This window comes from Cupressus sempervirens, chromosome 5 (assembly GCF_028749045.1).
Source record: "Cupressus sempervirens isolate cs-2001-9-10 chromosome 5, ASM2874904v1, whole genome shotgun sequence".
Lineage (NCBI taxonomy): Eukaryota > Viridiplantae > Streptophyta > Pinopsida > Cupressales > Cupressaceae > Cupressus > Cupressus sempervirens.
The window spans coordinates 656,877,151-656,896,802 of NC_143122.1; the positions used below are offsets into that span (position 1 = coordinate 656,877,151).

General features: G+C 34.9%; 1 protein-coding gene across 1 annotated transcript; it reads right to left on the minus strand.

The window, feature by feature from the left end:
* Positions 1 to 17,883: 17,883 nt before the first annotated feature.
* On the minus strand, positions 17,884 to 18,918 carry LOC149557593 (uncharacterized). Its single transcript, XM_089830345.1, has one exon. The coding sequence runs from the start codon at positions 18,916 to 18,918 to the stop codon at positions 17,884 to 17,886; it is 1,035 nt and encodes a 344-aa protein (XP_089686471.1).
* Between the last annotated feature and the right edge of the window lie 734 nt (positions 18,919 to 19,652).

Here is a 19,652-nt window from a genome sequence, read left to right on the forward strand (position 1 = left end):
AGTGGCTTGGCTAGAGGTCTTGAGAGCAATTCAATGGAATTTCCACTTTGCTAGAGGATTTGCAAATAGCTCTTAAGCCAACTCTATTAGGAGATTTAGATCATTGCTAAATTGGTTAGAGAGTAATAATGAGATGACCTGATTTGACTGCAACTAATTTGTTGATTTCATATCTTTTTTCTAGCTTGTTCTTGATCCTTCCTAATTGAATATGGCTTTACTGCTCCACAAGGATATTCTACTTATACTTTGAATTTGCTTCCTCTACTCATCAATAGATCTTCAATCACATCATCACAATTCACACATTCTCTTCCACCTTTCACACACTTTGAAATCACAACTTGACCTTATCCTTATATCTTTCACTTTGTCAAGTCAGCTCAAATACAACTTACAATAATCAATATTCATCATCTTAGTTAGTTGGAATCAATAGATAAATCAATTAAGCTTAATACAACAAAATAAGAAAATCTTTTGATAGCTGACCCTTCTTGATAGAAACTAACTCTAAAATGATTTCCTTTGTTAACCAACAGAAGCTTGGTTAACAATAAAAACTCACAAAAGTCCTTTGGCAATCAAGTGAGCTCAGTTAACACTTTTTTTTTCTAATTTTCCTTGGATTCCCTAGTGAACTTGGTATACACTTCCTTCTAAACTAGGCAAACATAGGAATGCTTGGTAGACATTGAGAACTCTCTTCACTACTTGAGTGAGTTGGGCATATACTGAATGCAAATGATATGACATTTGTGTAACATCAAAGGCAACACACAATTAACCAATTGTATCCAACAATCTCCCTGTTTGGCATTGATGGCACCACAACATGTCATAGCACAATGAAATTTTGGATTTTAGATTTGAGAACTCCCTCTGTCAATATGATCTCTTCCTTTCACTAGATTCTATCTTCAATGGATATTACCAAGTTTATTCAGAACATCCTCCCTCTTTTAGCATACTTTTTCTTTGGAAGACTTCTCCCTCTCTGGTTTCTAACTTTATTCTGGCTCCAAAAATTTCTTAGAGATATGACAATAAGCTTCTCCCTCTTTGATGACACATGCCAAAGATAATAACTCTATAAATACCAATGTACCTTAAGTATTGATTCATCTGCAATATGCCCTTGCCAATTGTTGCACCAACTGATTGATATTCAACTAGTTTTTGTTGATGCATCACTAAACTTCATTTAGTTAATTTTAGATAGGGGAACGACCCCTAGATTTTCTCTTAGATATAGAAATGCATACTTAGGTAATGGCTTGGTGAATATGTTTGCAATTTGTTCCTTTGTATTCACGTATTCGAATCTGACTTCTTTATCTTGCACCAACTCTCTTAAGAAGTGATATTTTATAGCAATATGCTTTGTTTTGGAATGCATTACTAGATTCTTTGATATGTTGATTGCACTGGTGTTATCACAATATATGACAACTGGATCTTTGATCTCTACCTCCATTCCTTCCAACAATTATTTGAACCAAACAATGTTAGATCAATTGACTACTACTGCTACATATTATACCTCTACTATGGATTGAGACGTACAATTTTTCGTCTTGCTTGTCCAAGATAGTAGTCTTTTACCAAGAAAGAATGCTCCACCACTAGTGTTTTTTCATTCATCAACACTTTCTACCCAATTAGCATCAGTGAATACTTTCAAGTCATTTTTTCTTCCAAGTTTATACCATAAACCATACTCTTTAGTACTTTTTAGATATCTCATGATTCTCTTGAATGCCATCATGTGATTTTCTTTAGAATTTGCTGAGAATCTTGCCACTATTCCAACTACTAGAGCAATATCAGGCCTTGTGTGTACTACATACTACAATTTTCCAATCATTGATCTATAAGTGGTCTTATCTACTTCTTTGGAATCATCATTTTTGGAAAGCTTATGTCTAGTAGACATAGGTGTTCCAACTAGTCTTGAGTCTTCCATTCCAAATTTCTTCAATATTTCTTTGATATACTTAGATTGAGTGATCTAGATACCATCTTATTCTACTATATTTTCAATCCAAAAAAGAATTTTATTTCACCAAACATGGACATCTCAAATTCTTTACTCATTTCTTCTAAGAATACTTTGCACAAGTCACCATTTCCCATAAATAGAGTATCATCAACAAATATTCCAGCCAACACAATATTCTTATTTGGTCCTTCTTTGATATATAGACTATGCTTGTTATTTGTTCTTTGAAAACCAATATGTACCAAATAATTATGAAATCTTTCATACTGGGCTCTAGGGGCTTTCTTGAGACCATATAATGCCTTGTGTAGTTTGCAAACTATGTCTCCTTTGCTAGGATCTACAAAACCTTCTGGTTGTTCAATGCAAACTTCCTCATCAAGAATTCCATTCAAGAATGCAGATTTAACATCCATTTGATATACTTTAAATCCTTTATGTGTTGAATATGCTAGTAAAGTTCTAACACTTTCTAGTCTTGCTACAGGAGAAAAAGTCTCACCATAGTCAATACCTTCTTCTTGAGAATAGCCTTTGCATACTAATCTTGCGTTGTTTCTTGATACCTTTCTATCTTCATTCAGCTTGTTTCTAAATACCCATTTTGTGCCAATTACATTTTTATCATTGGGTCTAGAAACAAGAGTCCAAGTTTTGTTCTTTTCTATATGTTCTATCTCTTCATTCATTACTTCAATACAACTTTCACTTTCTAAAGCATCTTTAACACTTCTAGGTTCAAATTCAGCAAGTAAACATGTACCTTTTAATTTGCTTCTTGTCATTGTTCTTATTATTTGTCTCCAATGATTTGATCAGGTGCATGGTGTCTTCTGACATATTTTGCTAATACTAGCTCCTTGATCTTTGAATGAGTTCCACCATCTTCTTCTTGAATTTTAGTTTCAAGCTCAAGTCCTTCTATCGATGACTCAGGTCCATTAGGCTCAGTTTGAACTAGCTTGATAGCCTTTGATTGTGACTCAGGTCCTTGCAACTCAAGTTGAATTTTCTACAACTCGATAACTATTAGAGTTTCTAGGGACTTCAGAGATGAAGCTTCTTTTCTCTTAGATAGATTTGGCAGAGTATCAAGCTCATAGTAAATGAATCTTTTGTAGTCTTTAAGTTCCTTGTTGCTTTCTTCTTCACTCTTTTATGCATATTCATCAATTTTGACATGTGCACTCTCTATAATTTTGTGAGTAGACAAATTCAAACATCTGTATGCTTTACTTCTATAGGAGTATCCTAGAAATATGCCTTCATCACCTTTTACATGAAATTTTCCTTTTCTAGATTTTTTCAATATGTAACATTTGCTACCAAATACATTCAAGTAACTTACATTAGGTTTGTAGCCATACCATAGCTAATAAGGTGTCTTGTTTAAATTTTTCTTCAACTAAACTCTATTCAAGGTATGAACTACAATTTTAATAGCTTCCTTCTAGTATTTGAGAGCAACATTCTTTTCAATCATCAAAGTTCTTGCACAATCTATGATAGATTTGTTTCTTCTTTTTGCTATATGATTTTATTGTGATGTACCAGGGGCAGGTAATTATCTTTTGATTCCTCTTTCAATGCAAAAATTATTGAATTCATGAGAGATGAATTCACCACCTCTATCTGATCTTAGTCATTTCAAGTTTTTTCAAGTTTCTTTTTCTACTCTTGCCAGATACCACTTGAATTTTGGAAAGGCTTTTGATTTTTCTTTTAGGTACATTACTATCACCATTCTAGAGTAGTCATCAACAAAGAGAATGAAAAACTTTTCCCCACTATAACTTTATATTCCAATAGGTCCATATAAATTAGTATGAACAATTTCCAAAACCTCTTCTGACTGATAGTCTTTACTTTTGAAGCTTGTCTTTCCCATCTTACCAACTTGGCAATTTAGCATAGACCTATGTAAGGCTTCTTCAAACTAGGAATACCTCTTACTCTTTTATGTTTTCTTATCTTAAATAGATTATCAAAATTCACATGACATAGCCTTTTTATGCCATAGCCAGCTTTCCTCTACTTGAGTAATAAAACATGAACAATCATTGAGATCAAGATAAAAAAGATTACCTTTTGTTTGTTTTCTAGAACCAATCAAATTTCCTTTGCCATCTAGTAGTTTGGCCTATCCATTCATGAATTCTACCTTGAACCCAATGTTATTCAGTTGTGCCACACTTAGTAGATTATGCTTTAGTCCTTCAACCCAATAAGCATTATCACACACAAGTTCTTTAGTCAACAAGATGCATCCTTTTCCTTTTATGTTGCAAGGTTCATTGTTTCCAAATCTTACATTACGTCCATCATAATATTCCATATACTCAATTTTTTTTTGTCACCAGTCATATGATGTGAGTAGACACTATCAATAATCCGTATATCATTTTTGTTAATATGAGAGATAAGTGCCACCTTATTTCCTTCATCATCAGATTCATCTTTCATAGCTATATATACCATTCCATCTTCATTGTTATTAGAATCTTTAGCCATAAAACAAGATTTCTTACCTTTTCCTTGAAGCTCTTGTAGTTCTTGGAGTCCTTCTTGCATGTATGCTTATTACTTTTATTTTCATCCTTAATTTCCTCAAGCTGCTACCTTTTTCTCAAAGAAAGTAGATTTTGGAGGTTCATATCTTGAATATGTTAGAGTGGGGTTTTGTAGAGCAGGTGCTTGTTGTAATGGAACTAGATTCATAGGTATGAATTGACTAGGCATCATAGGTGCTCTGATAGGATATGTTGGCATTATTGTAATAGATTGAGCTTGAAGCATCAATCCTCCTCAATTAGGATTGGCTTGCTTAGTAAAGGTAATTACTTCTATGAAGACTTTATCCAATGTATCAATATTTATTGTAGGAAGTCTTCTTAGAAAGATAGCAGTAAGATGGTCCGTAAAATTCTAATAAATTTGAATAGTAGCTTCAACTAGTATAGTGTATGGCATTTCTAACTTGTAATATACCATATGGAAGTGATGGTTGAAGTGTGAAACCATCTCTATTGGGACCCTTTTGATTAATAAAAATTGTTGATGTATCACAATGATGCATGATGCTGCTAGGAGCATCTTGTATAGGAAAATTATTTATTCACCAAAAAAAAATTGTGGAGGAGAGAGAAAGTGACGAAAATAGAAAGAAAATAAAAAAAATTGAAAATAGGAAAAATGGAGAAAAGAGGAATTTCTATTTTCAAGGTGCATGGGTGGCATAAATAGAAAATAATAAAAAATAGTTGTCATTCCATTAATCGAGATGTGTAGGTGGCAATTTAGAAGTTTGTGGAAAGTCCCTTAAATCATGCATTTAGTATTTGTTGGGTGCTTAGTTGTATTTGGGTGGGAATTTAATATTTATTTAAAGGTAGTTGTATTTACCTTTTATCCCACATTGGTTGTGTTTGTAATGTCTTGGGTTAGAAGTGCCTATTTAAGAAAGGCCTATTATCATTTGTAATCAAGTTCAAGAAATGGAAGCTCTTCTAAAGGAAGTTCAAGAAATGGAAGCTCTTCAAGTAGAAGCTTTTCAAGTGTAAGCTCTTGTAGTGAAGCTCTTTGAATGTAATCTCTTTTAACGAAGCTTGAGAAGTAGAAGTTGGAGAAATAGAAGCTCTTCAAGTGAAGCTCTTCAAGTAGAAGCTCTTTGTATGTAATCTCTTGTAAGGAAGTTCGAGAAATAGAAGTTCTTGCGTTGTAAGCTCTTCAAATGTAATCTCTTCTAATGGATTTCAAGTATTAATGGATGCTTTATGAAGCATTGCTTGTCATCTCTTTATCTCCATATTGCTGCATTTTTTGTTGTGAGTTGGTACGGGTGGTGTGGCCCGTCATCAGTGGTATCAGAGCATACCTTTGTCAGTGGTAGCAGACCAATACGTCATCACACAACTAGACTGATGAACCTTGGGCATAACTTCTCAAGATTCTTAGGGATAGTATGCTTACCAAGTTGATTGGAAAGTCTACAAAATTTGCAAAAAAGGCCATCAAGGGATTTTTTGGAATGAAAGGTGGTTGTTGTAGACGTGGAACTAAAGAAGATGATGAATTATTGAATGGAAGTGGTTGAATTCAAGGTATTCCTTTATCACTGTGGGGTTTACAAAAATGGCTAAGCTCAAGGAACTCATGTGCACTTGGTGAAGATCTTAAAGCTCACTAAAATGGGGATTCTAGATCAAAATCCTCTAGTTTTCATCAACTCTAGAAAAAGAGTACCTCTGTAGAAGTATAGCTTCTCACAAAATAAGGTGCATCTCAAAATTTAGGGCACCAGAAGATCTAGTGCAAAAACATAGAAGCACACCAGCACAACAGTGCACCTCAAAATCTCAAGAACATTAGAAAACTTTATGAACTTGTGAAAAGTGCAAAATTTTGAAGTTTACAAATTTCTTCTTCTATTCTAAAAGTGAAGAGGCCCTTCTTCTAGTGCCACTTATGTTGAATTTTCATTTTGCACTCCTCTCTTGAAAATTTAATCTTTGAAGATCAACTCCAAGGTTCTGGATAATCTTGTGACCTACTAGAATCTGCTCAGTTGAAGATAAATGTGAGTGTTCATGAGGAGGCCTTTGCTGATTTGGATAACTTCAGATAAGATATAGAATTTGTTTACTCCTTCCAAAAAAAAACACACACAAAGGAAATAAAACACAATAATTCCCTTGTTTTCCTAGTTTAGAAGGTAGTGTCTACTAAGTTCACTCGAGCGTCAAAGGAAAAGTTGTAGAAAGCAAGTGTTAATTCAGCTCACTTGGTTAATGAAGAAAAGTTGGATGGAATCAAATCTAACTAAGATCACTCGGTTTCTAAAGGAATTTTACAAGTTTGTAGTGTTAACCAAGCTTCTACTAGTTAATAAAGGAAACCATTTTTTGAGTTAGTTTTTACCAAGCTGGGTCAACTAACAAAGGATTTTTTGTTTTGGCATCTTAAGCTTAATTGTTTTATCTATTGATTCCAGCCAACTAAGGTGATGAATATTAATTATTCTAAATTGTATTTGAGCCTACTTGGCATAGTGGAAGATATAAGTATAAATTCAAGCTATGATTTCAAAGTGTGTGTTTGCGAGTATGAAGATGCTATTGAAGATTTAATGATCAGAAAATGAAGTGAAATTGAAGGATGAGAAGAATATCCTTGTGGAGTAACAAAGCTATATTCGATCATGAAGGATCAAGTAAAAGCCAGAATAGAAATTTTTAATCAACAAATTAGTTTCTTTCAAATCAGGTCTTCTCATTATTACTCTCTAACCATTGTAGTAGTGATCTAAATCTCCTAACATAGTTGGCTTAACAACTATTTGCAAATCCTCTAACAAGGTGGCAATTCTATTGAATTGTCTCCAAGACTTCTAACAAGACCACTCCTAATAGGGTGATTAAATCCTCTAACAAGGTTACACCTAATAGTGTGTTTTGTAACCTTTAACAGGGTTGGCTCCTAACAGGGATTACTTCAAAAGAGTGAAAATAGTAACTAGTTGTAATTGGTGGTTTTTCCCAAATTGGGTTTCCATGTTAAATCTTGATGTCAAATGTATTCATGCTATTTTATTTTATGTGTTTACAAGTTAAAGTAATAGTAATCAAAAATAAAATCTAAAGGTTTATATTTTAAGCATTTACCAAATTAGTTATTACTGAGTTACAACATTTTGTGTGTGTTTATTGACCTTAGGTAGTATTCATTTTTTTAGTTTGCATTTTTGTACTAACATCTAAGGGATTTAGGATTTATTTTGGTAGTAACTAATTCACCCCTCCCCTCTTAGTTACTCCTCTTATATTTCCAACAACTAGGGTTTAGCTTCCCATCTAGAGATAATAGCACTAATGATTTGATGTCAAGATCAATAGTTTCAAACTTACATAGTGAGCACCTCTGAACTGAGGCACACTCCAAGTTTTGACATTGAGTGAGATTGTTGTGCCAAATCCAAATGAAATTTAATCGCTCCAAAATTAGATAGATTATTATAGACCTTTCCATGACTGTCCTATAGCATATAACATTTCACTGATATCCCCCATGAGCTCCATGTTATGACCCTTGGAAGATTGACCTTCAAACTCACTTAGAGCACCTTGGAGACTCTTCAATATGGGGTGGTTGTAAACATTTGAGGATCTTTATGGATGGAACAAGGGTGTCACTAGGGTTCAAATGCCCATCTGGAGCTAATAGCACTAACAATTCAATGCTAAGATCAGTGGTTTCATAGTTACACAGTGATTTACCAATGAACTGAGGCACACTACAAGTTTTGGCATCAAGCAAGATCATTGTGTTGAATCCAAATGAAATGTGATCTCTCTAAAATGAGATAGGTTATTTTGGACCCTAAAATGACCCTCCTTTATAATTCAATTTTTTAGTGATCACCCCCATGAGCTCTGAGTTATGACCTTCAAAAGATTGATCTCCAAATGCACTTAGAGCACCTTGGAGACTCCTCGATATGGGGTGCTTATGAATGTTGGAGGCTCTCCACAAAAAAAACAATGGTGTTACTAGGGTTCACCCATACGTCCAAAGCTAATGGAATTGATGATTTGATGGCAAGATCAATGGTTTCAAAGTTACATAGTGATGCACCAATGAACTAAGGCACATTGCAAGTTTTGGTATCGAGTGAGATTGTTATGTTGAATCTAAACATAATGTGATCTCTCTGAAATGAGATAGGTTGTTATAGAAATCAACATGAATGTCCTATAGCATTGAACATTTCATCAATATTCCCCATGATCTCTAAGTTATGACCCTCAGAAGATCAACTTCCAAACGCACTTAGAGCACCTTGGAGATTCTTTGATACAGGGTGGCCATGAATGTTGGAGGCTATCCATAGCTACAAAAGAGTGTCTTTAGGGTTCAACCATCTAGCTAGAGCTAATGGAACTGATCATTTGATGCCAACATTAGTGGTTTCAAAGTTATGTAGTGATGTACTGATGAAGTGAGGCACAATGCAATTTTGGCATCTAGTGAGATTGTTGTGCTCTAAATAGAATGTGATCTCTTTGAGATGAGATAGGCTATTTTAGACCTTGACATTATTGTCCTATAGCATTCTATGTTTCACCAATAGTCACCACAAGCCTTGAGTTAATACGTTTGAAAGATCAACTTCCCAATGCACTTAGAGCACCTTGGAGACTCTTCGATACAGGGTGGTCATGAATGTTTGGGGCTCACTACAACTGGAAAAAGGGTGTTATTAGGGTTCACCTACCCATTTAGAGCTAATGGAACTGAAAATTCTATGCCAAGCTCAACAGTTTCAATGTTATATAGTGATGCACCTATGAACTGAGGCACACTACAAGTTTTGGCATTGAGCGAGATTGTTGTATCGAATCCATATGAAATGTGATCTCTCTAAAAGGACATAGGTTATTATAAAACCCAAAATGACCATCTTTTGGCATTTGACATTTTACTGATAACCCCCATGAGCTCTAAATTGCAACCCTTAGAAGATTGACCTCCAAATGCACTTAGAGTACCTTGGAGACTCTTTGATACAGGGTGGCCATGAATGTTCGATAGCACCTTGCAGTCACTAGGGTTCACCCACCCATCTAGAGCTAATGGTAAAGATGATTTGATACCAAGATTACTAGTTTTAGACTTACAAAATGATGGATTGATGAACTATGGCACACTACAAGTATTGGCATCATGTGAGATCACTATGTCAAATCTAAACAAAATATCATGTTTTCAAAATGAGATAGGTTATTGTATACCTCAGCATGACCATCCTATAGCAATTTGTATTTCACTGATAGGCCCCACAAGGGCTTAGTTATGACTCTCAAAAGATTGACCTCTAAATGTACTTAGAGAAACTTGGAGACTCTTTGGTACTAGGTGGTCACAAATGTTGGAGGCTCTTCACCACTAGAAAAATGGTTGCACTAGTGTTCACCCATCCATCTAGAGTTAATGGTGCTGACAACTAGATGCCAAGATCAATAGTTTCATAGTTACATTATGATGTATTAATGAATTGAGACACACTACAAGTTTTGGCATCGAACAATATTATTGTACCGAATCAAAATGAAATGTGATCTCTCTGAAATGTGATAGGTTATTGTAGACCTTGACATGACTATCCTTTAGAATTCAATGTTTCACTAATAACCCCCACAAGCTCTGAGTTAGGACCTTCAGAAGATCAACCTCCAAATGCACTTAGAGCATCTTGGAGACTCTTTGGTATGATGTGGCCATGAATGTTTGAGGCTCTCCATAGCTAAAATAATGGTGTCACCAAGGTTCACCATTGCATCCAGAGATAATGGCGTTGTTGATATGATGCCAAGATTAGTGGTTTCAAAGTAACCCAGTGATTTACCAATGACCTAAGGTAGACTACAAGTTTTGACATTGAGTGAGATCATTATAGGGTGGTCATGAATGTTGGAGGCTCTCCACAATCGAAACAAGGCTGTCACTATGGTTAGTATTAAGTCAAAACATTGGTTTTAGCTCCCTCAAGTTTTTTGAATGGCACACAATGCAAGTTGGGTGTTAGTATTAATTAAAATCATCATTTTTTAGGTCCCTCCACATTAATTACTTTAAGAAAAAATATCCTTGTTCCTTACATTAAACCAAAAAGTTTACATGGACAATATCTCAAGTGTTTCATCATTATTACATCAATACACAACTACTAAAAATCATAGTGTCAAAAATTGTAGACATTTGTTTCTATAGTAATATGTGAATATATGCAAATTGTTTTGTTCTTCTAATAGTCTTTGAATGCAAGAGTTCCATTCCTTGTAAGCATGTATGTACACAACCATGTTCCAACAACAACAAATGAACCAATGGGATATGTGAATCCATCATCATCTATAACTAGTTGTGCAAGCTTTTGTTTACCTCTTACACAATATGCTACCCAATAATCTGATTTCTCATCATTCTCCTATGGTGTAACTAATGCAAAGACATGTCCTAGCTAAAGAAGATTCCATAGATGGTTGTGCTCAACTAAACTTTCCATGTCATCTTTTTTGATAAAGGGTATAATAGAAAATGGAGTAAGATAATGTGGATTCCACGTGTTTACCTACTCACTTGACACACAATGGTCTTAATCACACTAAAATCAACTAGGACAAAAGAAAGCTAGTCATCATGTCCAAATGGTCCATGTGCTAGAATCAGAGCTCTAAAATGAATGTATTTTTGATGAATATCTAACATTAGCACAATTTGATCTATCACATATGGGCCCTTCCTCAACCAAACAAAATAACCTATGTACTACTAAATCAAGAGTCCCTCCTATAACAATGCTGAACTACACTAATCAACAATGCTACAAGCATCAACAAGCTCCACTCCTAAAATATTTAGTTTCTCCTTAACTAGTGCTCTCTTCACACATTCCACTTCTCCACCATGTTCCCCTTTCTAATGGTCAGACTCAAAGAAACTCCATATATGAGGCACCCCCTTCTGTACATGCATCCTACACAGCCAATAAAAAATGCAAGCATTCTTGAATTGACCTATGTAATTATTTGACCAAATGATATGTCTATCCATATCAACGTCATGCTCCTGTAAGAAATCAAAATAATTTTCAAAACAATGTTGCACAAACTTATGAGAGTGAGATCAATCATCACTTTTGTAAAAATGGCACTCTCTAATAATCTTATGATTACCTTCTACACTATTAGGGGCATGTCTATATGTTATGTGGACAAAAGTAGCAATCTGAATGGAGTTGTAATACTATGATTGTGTCTCATTTTGGAGAAAAGTCAACAACCGATATAATAGTATTAATGGGAAAAGTTTCCTTACACATTCTAAATTGTTAATCCATCCACTAATACGTGTGACTATGCCTTGCATACTTGTGGAAATATTTGTCTTGAAATCTAAAATAAAACTATCCACACTAATTTCTTTTGCAACCAATTCACATCTAGAAGCCTCACATCCACTCTTCAATGTGTATTTCACTTTTTCATATACCCTTTTTTTACTATTGTCCTCCCAAGATGTTGTTTATGCCCCTCATTGAAACATGTCTCAAACTTAGATAAGCCACCATGGTGCAAGAACATGCACATAAAGATTGTACATGTTGCCGCATTTCAGACTCTATTGAGTTGCAAAAGTTACCAAGCACTAGAAATTGTTTAGGATAAGATCTTTTCTGTTGAGTTGTTTAGACCATTGTGGGGCCATTCTTCCCTATTCTATATTGATCTAGAATATTTTGTAAGTTTTTTAGGTAGGAAGTCTCTTTGCCTCAGTTTTCCTATTTTTTAATAATCTAGAATGTTTCGTAGACCTTCTTAGCAAGTATAAATACAATTTTTAAGTTTAGGTTTAGTCAAGTTTTTGGATACAAAGTTATGGGGAGAAGAAATCTTTAGGAGAGAAAGTGTATATACTATTCATTTGATGAATCAATTAGAAAAATATTTTTATCTAACTCTCTCTAGTGTTGGTTCCTTCTGTTTTTGCTTCCATTGAGTTTATCTTTGCATCAGTTTTGGTATCCAATGCTTATGAGATTCAAAAAACCACTTGAGATTGGCATCTCTCCCATCTTCAACATAGCAAACCTCACACCATTCAAAGCACCCAATGAAGAAATTGATACAGGATAGATTTCTAATATAGAAGACATTAAACATCTACCATTTAAGAGGACACCACAACTAGAAAGGATATTTGACACTAAAATCATAAAGAAGATAAGAGGAAAGTAGTCCTAGCATTATTTGGTAAAACTCAAAGGTTATTCAGCTATAGATGCTATGTGGATGACCAAACAAGATATCAAGAAGCAAGGTACCACTCTATAAGAGCTCATCTCAAGTGAGCTTGAGATAAAAATTCTTGGGGAGTATGGCATAAGAGTACCCACGTAAAGTTTTAACATGTTGCTGCATTTTAGACTTTATCGAGTTGCAAAAGTTATCGAGCACCAAAAAATTTTTAGGATAAGATCTTTTCTTGGGATTTGTTCAAACCATTATGGGGTCATTCTTCCCTATTCTATATTGATCTAGAATATTCTGTAGGCCATTTTGGTGGAAGGTCTCATTGGGTCAGTTTTCCTATTTTGTAATAATCTAGAATGTTCTATAAACTATCCTAGCAAGTATAAATAGAGTTTTTAAATTTAGTTTTAGTCAATTTTTTGGATATGAAGTTACGGGCAGAAGAAATCTTTAGGAGAGCAAGCGTATATACTGTTCATTTGATGAATCAACTAGAAGAATATTGTTATCTAACTCTTTCTGGTGTTGGTTCCTTTTGTTTTTTCTTTCATTGAGTTTATCTCTACATCACACCACATTCTGAGCACTTCTCATTTAAGCAAAAAAATTTATAAGAGAAACAAAAATCAACTCTAGGACATAAAAAAATTATCTAGCAAGTCTCTTGGTGATTTTGGAAGCCCACTAGCACCACAATTCTCCAACATTTCATTACTATGCAAAGTAGAATAGATGGAGTGTAGTAGTTCATGGTGCGTAGAAAATTCCACATGATATTTGTAACAACATGTATTTTGAATCTTAAGTGGCACACAATAAAATGGCTTCAAGGATTAAAAATCCTTTTTTGATATATGCAATCTTGGATGACTCTCTCTAAATTCTTTCAACAACATCGTTTGACTTACCTTCAAATAATGTTTATGATGTGGCATGCAGTCTCTAATGCCAATTCCCAACCTCATCACCTTGTTAGCATTGGGTGAGACTCTTGAGCTAGAGTGCCAAAAATGTATAATTTCTTGCTTCACATCATCAGTTAGCTTCTTATCAAAAAATTGAAGTCTCCCACCAAAAGCCCATGTATCATTTTGAAGAGGATCATGAATTCTCTCTCATCTAGTAAGCACTCTTCTCAAAGTAGTGTCACCTACATGCAAACACCCATCACTTGCATGCAAACACCACAACTCCCAAGAATCACCTGCATGCAAACACTTATCACAAAGAAAGAGAGAAGAAAAAAGCTACGGAGCTTGGAATTACTAGATCCATAGATGAGAAATTCTTGATGAGAAAAAAGAGAAATTACTATTATCAAAAGTGAATTAATAAATTACAAAGAGAGATCATCCTTATAAAGGAGATCAAAACCCTAATAGGTAAAACCTAGGTTTTTTGATAATAATTAATAAAATAATTAATTGTTATATTCCTAAAGTTTAGCTTAAGTAAAATAGAGATAATAAGTGACTTAATAATTAAATCCAAATGATTTAATTAATAATGAAAATCTCATTACTCTAACACCCCCCCTAAGACAAACATAGGGAGTAGCTAAAATCTAAAAACTACTGTTGAAAGAAAATTTGAGTCCTTGCAACAAGGACTGATAAGGTACCCAAGCACAACCAAATATCTATATAGAGGAGAAATAGAGAAAACCAAATGGGAAAATCCCTACTCGAAAAAGATATGGAAATAAAATGTTCTAGAAGATAGGAACAAAAGGATGATCATGAAGAATACCATTGAAGCATGAAGCTGCAAACACTACCAAACTACTGATTTGAAAAACCTCCACTATACAAAACATAACTAGGTAAAAATTACTAAGTCTAAAGAACTAATAAATTGAAGATGGAACATATTTTATGGCCTCCAAAAATAAGAATTAACAAATGTTTAAATGGTAAATGATTCATCTCATTGAAATGAATAGGTATCTAGCTACTGCAATTGCATAGAACATAGGATCAAATACTAAATACATAGCTCACTCCATTGAACGAAGAAAGAAATAGAGCCAATATAATCTCCCTATGATTCTGAGTGGTAATATTTGAATATTGAAACTAAATACAATATCTCTTGCAGAAAGAAGAACCAAGAATACTGAGAGTGCAAAAGAAGTACAAACACCTATAATGACATGTGTCATTGACACATCATGAGGATAATATTGTGGAAGGAAAAATCACTTGACAAAGGAAGATGGTGAATATGGCCAACATAAAACCCCCCAAGGAACTTTGTAAGGTAGTGTGAGTATAGTAAAACAAAGAGATGTCCAAGACCCCAAAATGCAATAGAGTGACACTTATCTTAGTGCATTTGCAAAAATACTACAAAAGGATGTCAAAAAAGATCAAAAGAGACATAAGGTTGATATAAGAGATAGTAAAACCCATAAAAAATAATTTTAAGCAACAAAATCAATCTTTGGACTTGAATCAACCAAGATATCCACTAGAAGGCAAAAAACCAAAAAACTGAATGGGATGTGCCAAGAGCAGACTCTGGAAAATAAAATGTCTCAAAATATGTCTCCTAGAATGAAAAATAGAAATCTTGACTTTGACAGACAAAATTTCCATCAAAAGAGCACCAAAACTAAAAATAACCTACACCAGTGGAACGAGCTCAAAACAATTTTTTTGGCGATATCTTGTTTGTCAAAAAAGGAGTCTCGATGAGCAAGTTATGGCCAAAAAAACACGTGTAGTTTTAAAAAGTGCTGGAAGGCCAAAATATTTTTTACCATCTTGGGATCTATGCCAAAATATCTCAAAAAAAATACCCACTAGTATTAGAAATTGCCTCAAGAAGTGTGTTAATTTTGTACCCAAACTATCTTGATTTGCATCCAAAAAAATCTCAATTTCTATGCCAAAAATGAAAACCTTGTCGGCTCAACAAATGTACCAAAATTATCGATTTTCAAAAAATCTCAATTTTCTTGTCAATCACTACCTCAGGAAACATGCCAAAAATCTCAATTTTCAAACAAAAAAATTCTTGATTTGCATAAAAAAAATTGAAAATAGGTGCCTTAGAAAATGTACGAAATCAAAAAATTGTCACCTTGAGAAATGTGCGCAATTTGGAAGTAATATTATCTTTCCTTAGATTCCAACTATGTTCAAATTGGACAAATTCATATGAAAATAAGAGTTTTAGGGTGCTTTGAGCTCCACTGTGATGTCTATTTGGGCTCAAAGTGACCCAAAAATTGGTGACCCCCCAGATTCAATACCAAATAACTCTAAAAAATTAAACCCTTTGAAAGAAAAATCATAGATCTAAAAGCTAAGCCAAACTTCTCATAAATAGAATAGGGGCATGAAGATTTGGAGCTTTGATACCATGTTGAAGTTGATGTAAGATCAATCCCACAGCTCCCAAGAATCACCTGCATGCAAAAACTTGTCAGAAAGAAAGAAAGAAATAAAAAGGTATGGAGGTTGGAATTGCTAGATCCATGGATGGTACATTCTTGATGAGCAAAAAGAAAAATTGTGATTATCAAAAGTGAATCAATAAATTATAAAGATAAATTGTCCTTATAAAGGAGATCAAAACCCTAATAGGTAAAAGCTAGGTTGCATGATAATAATTAATAAAATAATCAATTATTATATGACTAAATTTTAGCTTAATTAAACTATAGATAATAAGTGACTTAACAATTAAATCAAAATAATTTAATTAATAAGGCAACATATTATTACTCTAACAAGTAGTACAATTTAGGTTCAAGTCAATACAAGTTTGTCTCATATGTCTACCCTTTCTCAAATGATGAATTACCAACAAAGTTGTAATAACCGTTTGAGAAACTCTCTTATCCTTCTCCTTGCTATTTTCACCAATGCTATTGAGAGCATTGAAAATATTCTTCACAATAATGGCATTTTTTTCCATTTTCTAATTGACACAAATCTTCAATTTGGAAAGCATGGTTCTCATCTCTTACATCTTTAATAAGTGCATACAAAGTTGACATTGCTCCACTACTATCTTGTTGCCAAAAAATATCTTATATAGTCTTGAAGCCCATAATCAAATGGTTCTTTGTGATTTTTTCCTTCCAAATTACTAGTAATCATTTCGTCAATTTCAATTATCCATTTTGGTGTTCTAGGAGCTTCATTTTGGTTATAATTAAGATATATGTAACATTCCTATGCATTTTAATTTTCGACATGGTCAATCATGGCATTTACATTATGAACTAATAAATTTTCATTTTCTAAATTTTCAATCCTAACATTTTTTGACAATTTGCTTCTGGATTTGATTGTGTTTGCTATTTTTTGGCATCAACGTTTCGGATCACACTCTGTGGTCCATCATCAGGATGAGAGAATGCAAGAATGAAAAAATGTGTGAGCTGATCCAGCTAGTGCAGGGGTTAATAAAGGGAGAAGGTAGGTAAAAAGTGAGGTGGACAAAAAACTTGAGGGTAGGGCCCACGGGAGAGAGAAAGAAGAAGAAGCACGGAAAACGAGGAGTATAAAAAAGGCCAAAACTCCAAAGGAAAAAAGAGATAAAATTAAAAGAACTAAATTGAGAGTAAGTGAAGGAGTCTCCCCAGTAATGAATTAGAGAAAATAAATAGTAAAACACAAAGCAATCTAGAGGCAAAAGAAAGTAAAAAAGAGCGTTAAAAGGATAGGAGATATAATAAATATATGCATGCGTATATGAAAATATAAATATAAACACTATTCAAGGAAATTAATACCAAATACTGGTACAGATATGACCTAATAATAACGATATAAAAAAGAATAAATAAGACAACTATTGAGGTAAAAAATGAATAAATAAATAAATAAATTTAAAGAAATAAAAATCAAAGAGGAGGAAAAGGCGAGAAAAAGTGAACAAAGGAGGACGAAAAGGGGAACCAAGACTAGAAAGTACAAGAAGGGGGAGGCTGAGGCGGAGAACAAAAAGGGGGGGGGGGGGGGGTTTAGAGCCACGACATAAAGGAAAGCATACACAAGAGGCAAAGGAGCGAGCACGACCAGGGAAGAAGAGAGGAGGAAGGACAAGGCGGGGGGATGCTCAAGGGCAGTGAAGACTATCCAGCGAACTTAATAATGGTTGCCAAGACTGGCTCAAGGACCATCCATCCTCTCGATTGAGATTGAGGGGATGGTGGTGAATTTCAATGGCTTCCATTAACTTCCTCTTGAAGTAGTTATCTTCCTTGACAAGGATTTGGGTGCTCTCGAGACAAATGTGGTGTTTGGTTGCAGATGAGTGCTCAGCTAGAGCAGATTTTTGGACTCTTTCATGTTTGATGTCTGCACCATGCTCCCTAATTCTAGTCTGGAATGAGCGACCAGTTTCTCCTATGTAGGCTACACCACAAGAGCAAACAATCTTGAAGACTCCCGAGTTTAGAAGAGCATCCTTGGAGTCCTTAAGAGGGGTAACAAAGTTTTGAATCCTGGTCAGGGGTTTGAATGTAACCCTGAGGCCCTTTTTGGACAAGATTTTGGCAATCTTTTGGGATATACCATCAACAAAGGGAAGGGCTACACTCAAGGGAGGAGGAGACAAAAGAGGTTTGCGGTTGGCACAGGAGAGAAGGAAAGATTTGGCCTGGTTAAGCGCCTTAGAAATTTGCTTATGAGAGTAACCATTAAGCCTGAAGACACGGCGGAGATGGGTCAGCTCCTGGTTCAAGTTGTCATCATCGCAAATTCTAAGGGCTCTAAGAGAAAGGGTCTTGAGGATGCCAACCTTTTGGCTGGGGTGATGGTGAGAAGAAGAGTGGAGGTATAAATCAGTGTGCGTGGCCTTGCGATACACACACCGACCGAGGGTTCCATCTGCCTTCTTGATGAGAAGAACATCAAGGAACGGTAACTGGTTGTTTGACTCAAGTTCCATCGTGAAGGAGATGTTGGTGGATAAGTTGTTGATGTGCTGGTGGAACTCCACAAGCTTGTCTTGACCATGTGGCCAACACACATTTGTGTCATCCACATATCGCTTCCACCATTTGGGTTTAAGGGGGTAAGAGCGGAGGGCCACCTCTTCAAAATGCTCCATATAAAGGTTGGCGATGACCGGGGACAGGGGAGAGCCCATAGCCACCCCGTCTACTTGCTCATAGAAGATGCCTTGGAAGGAGAAGAAAGTGGACCTCAAACATAAATCCACTAAGGAAGCGATTTCCTCACCCATCTTCTCCTTGATGATGTCGATAGATTCCGGAATGGGCACCTTGGTGAAGAGAGAGACCACATCAAAACTCACCAAGATGTCATTTTTCTCCAACTTGACGTCCTTGGAAAATTGGACGAAGTGGCTTGAATCCTTGACAAAGGTGCTAGAATTTCCCACCAATGGGGAGATGAGCTTGGCAAGATGAGATGCCAACTCATAGGTTGGCGACCCAATGGTGTCAACAATGGGTCGAAGCGGGATGCCATCTTTATGAATTTTTGGAACCCCATAGATGCGAGGAGTTACTTCTTTAGATGGCCACAATTATCATTATCATTATCAATTGGTACATTTGCATTCCCCAACTGAACATATTCATTTTCTAACTTTATGATTTCACCTTCAATCAATACATCGTCAAATTAATTCACATTTAACATACCTTGTCTCTTCCTTCAGTTATTTAGCCTAAGTCTTTCCCTATATGTTGCAATGTCTTCATTCTATACCTCCCATTTGCATTTATCCTTTCAATGATTACTACTCCCCATTTAGACAATAATACCAAACACCTAATCAAATCTTGTAGCAACCTTTTCAAAAAATGGACCCCAAACAAACTTTTTTCTCAAAATCCATGAAAATGCCAAACAAAA

Coding starts and splice junctions, on each gene's coding strand:
- LOC149557593 (XM_089830345.1), bottom strand. CDS start 18,918: ATGGGCTCTCCCCTGTCCCCGGTCATCGCCAACCTTTATATGGAGCAT.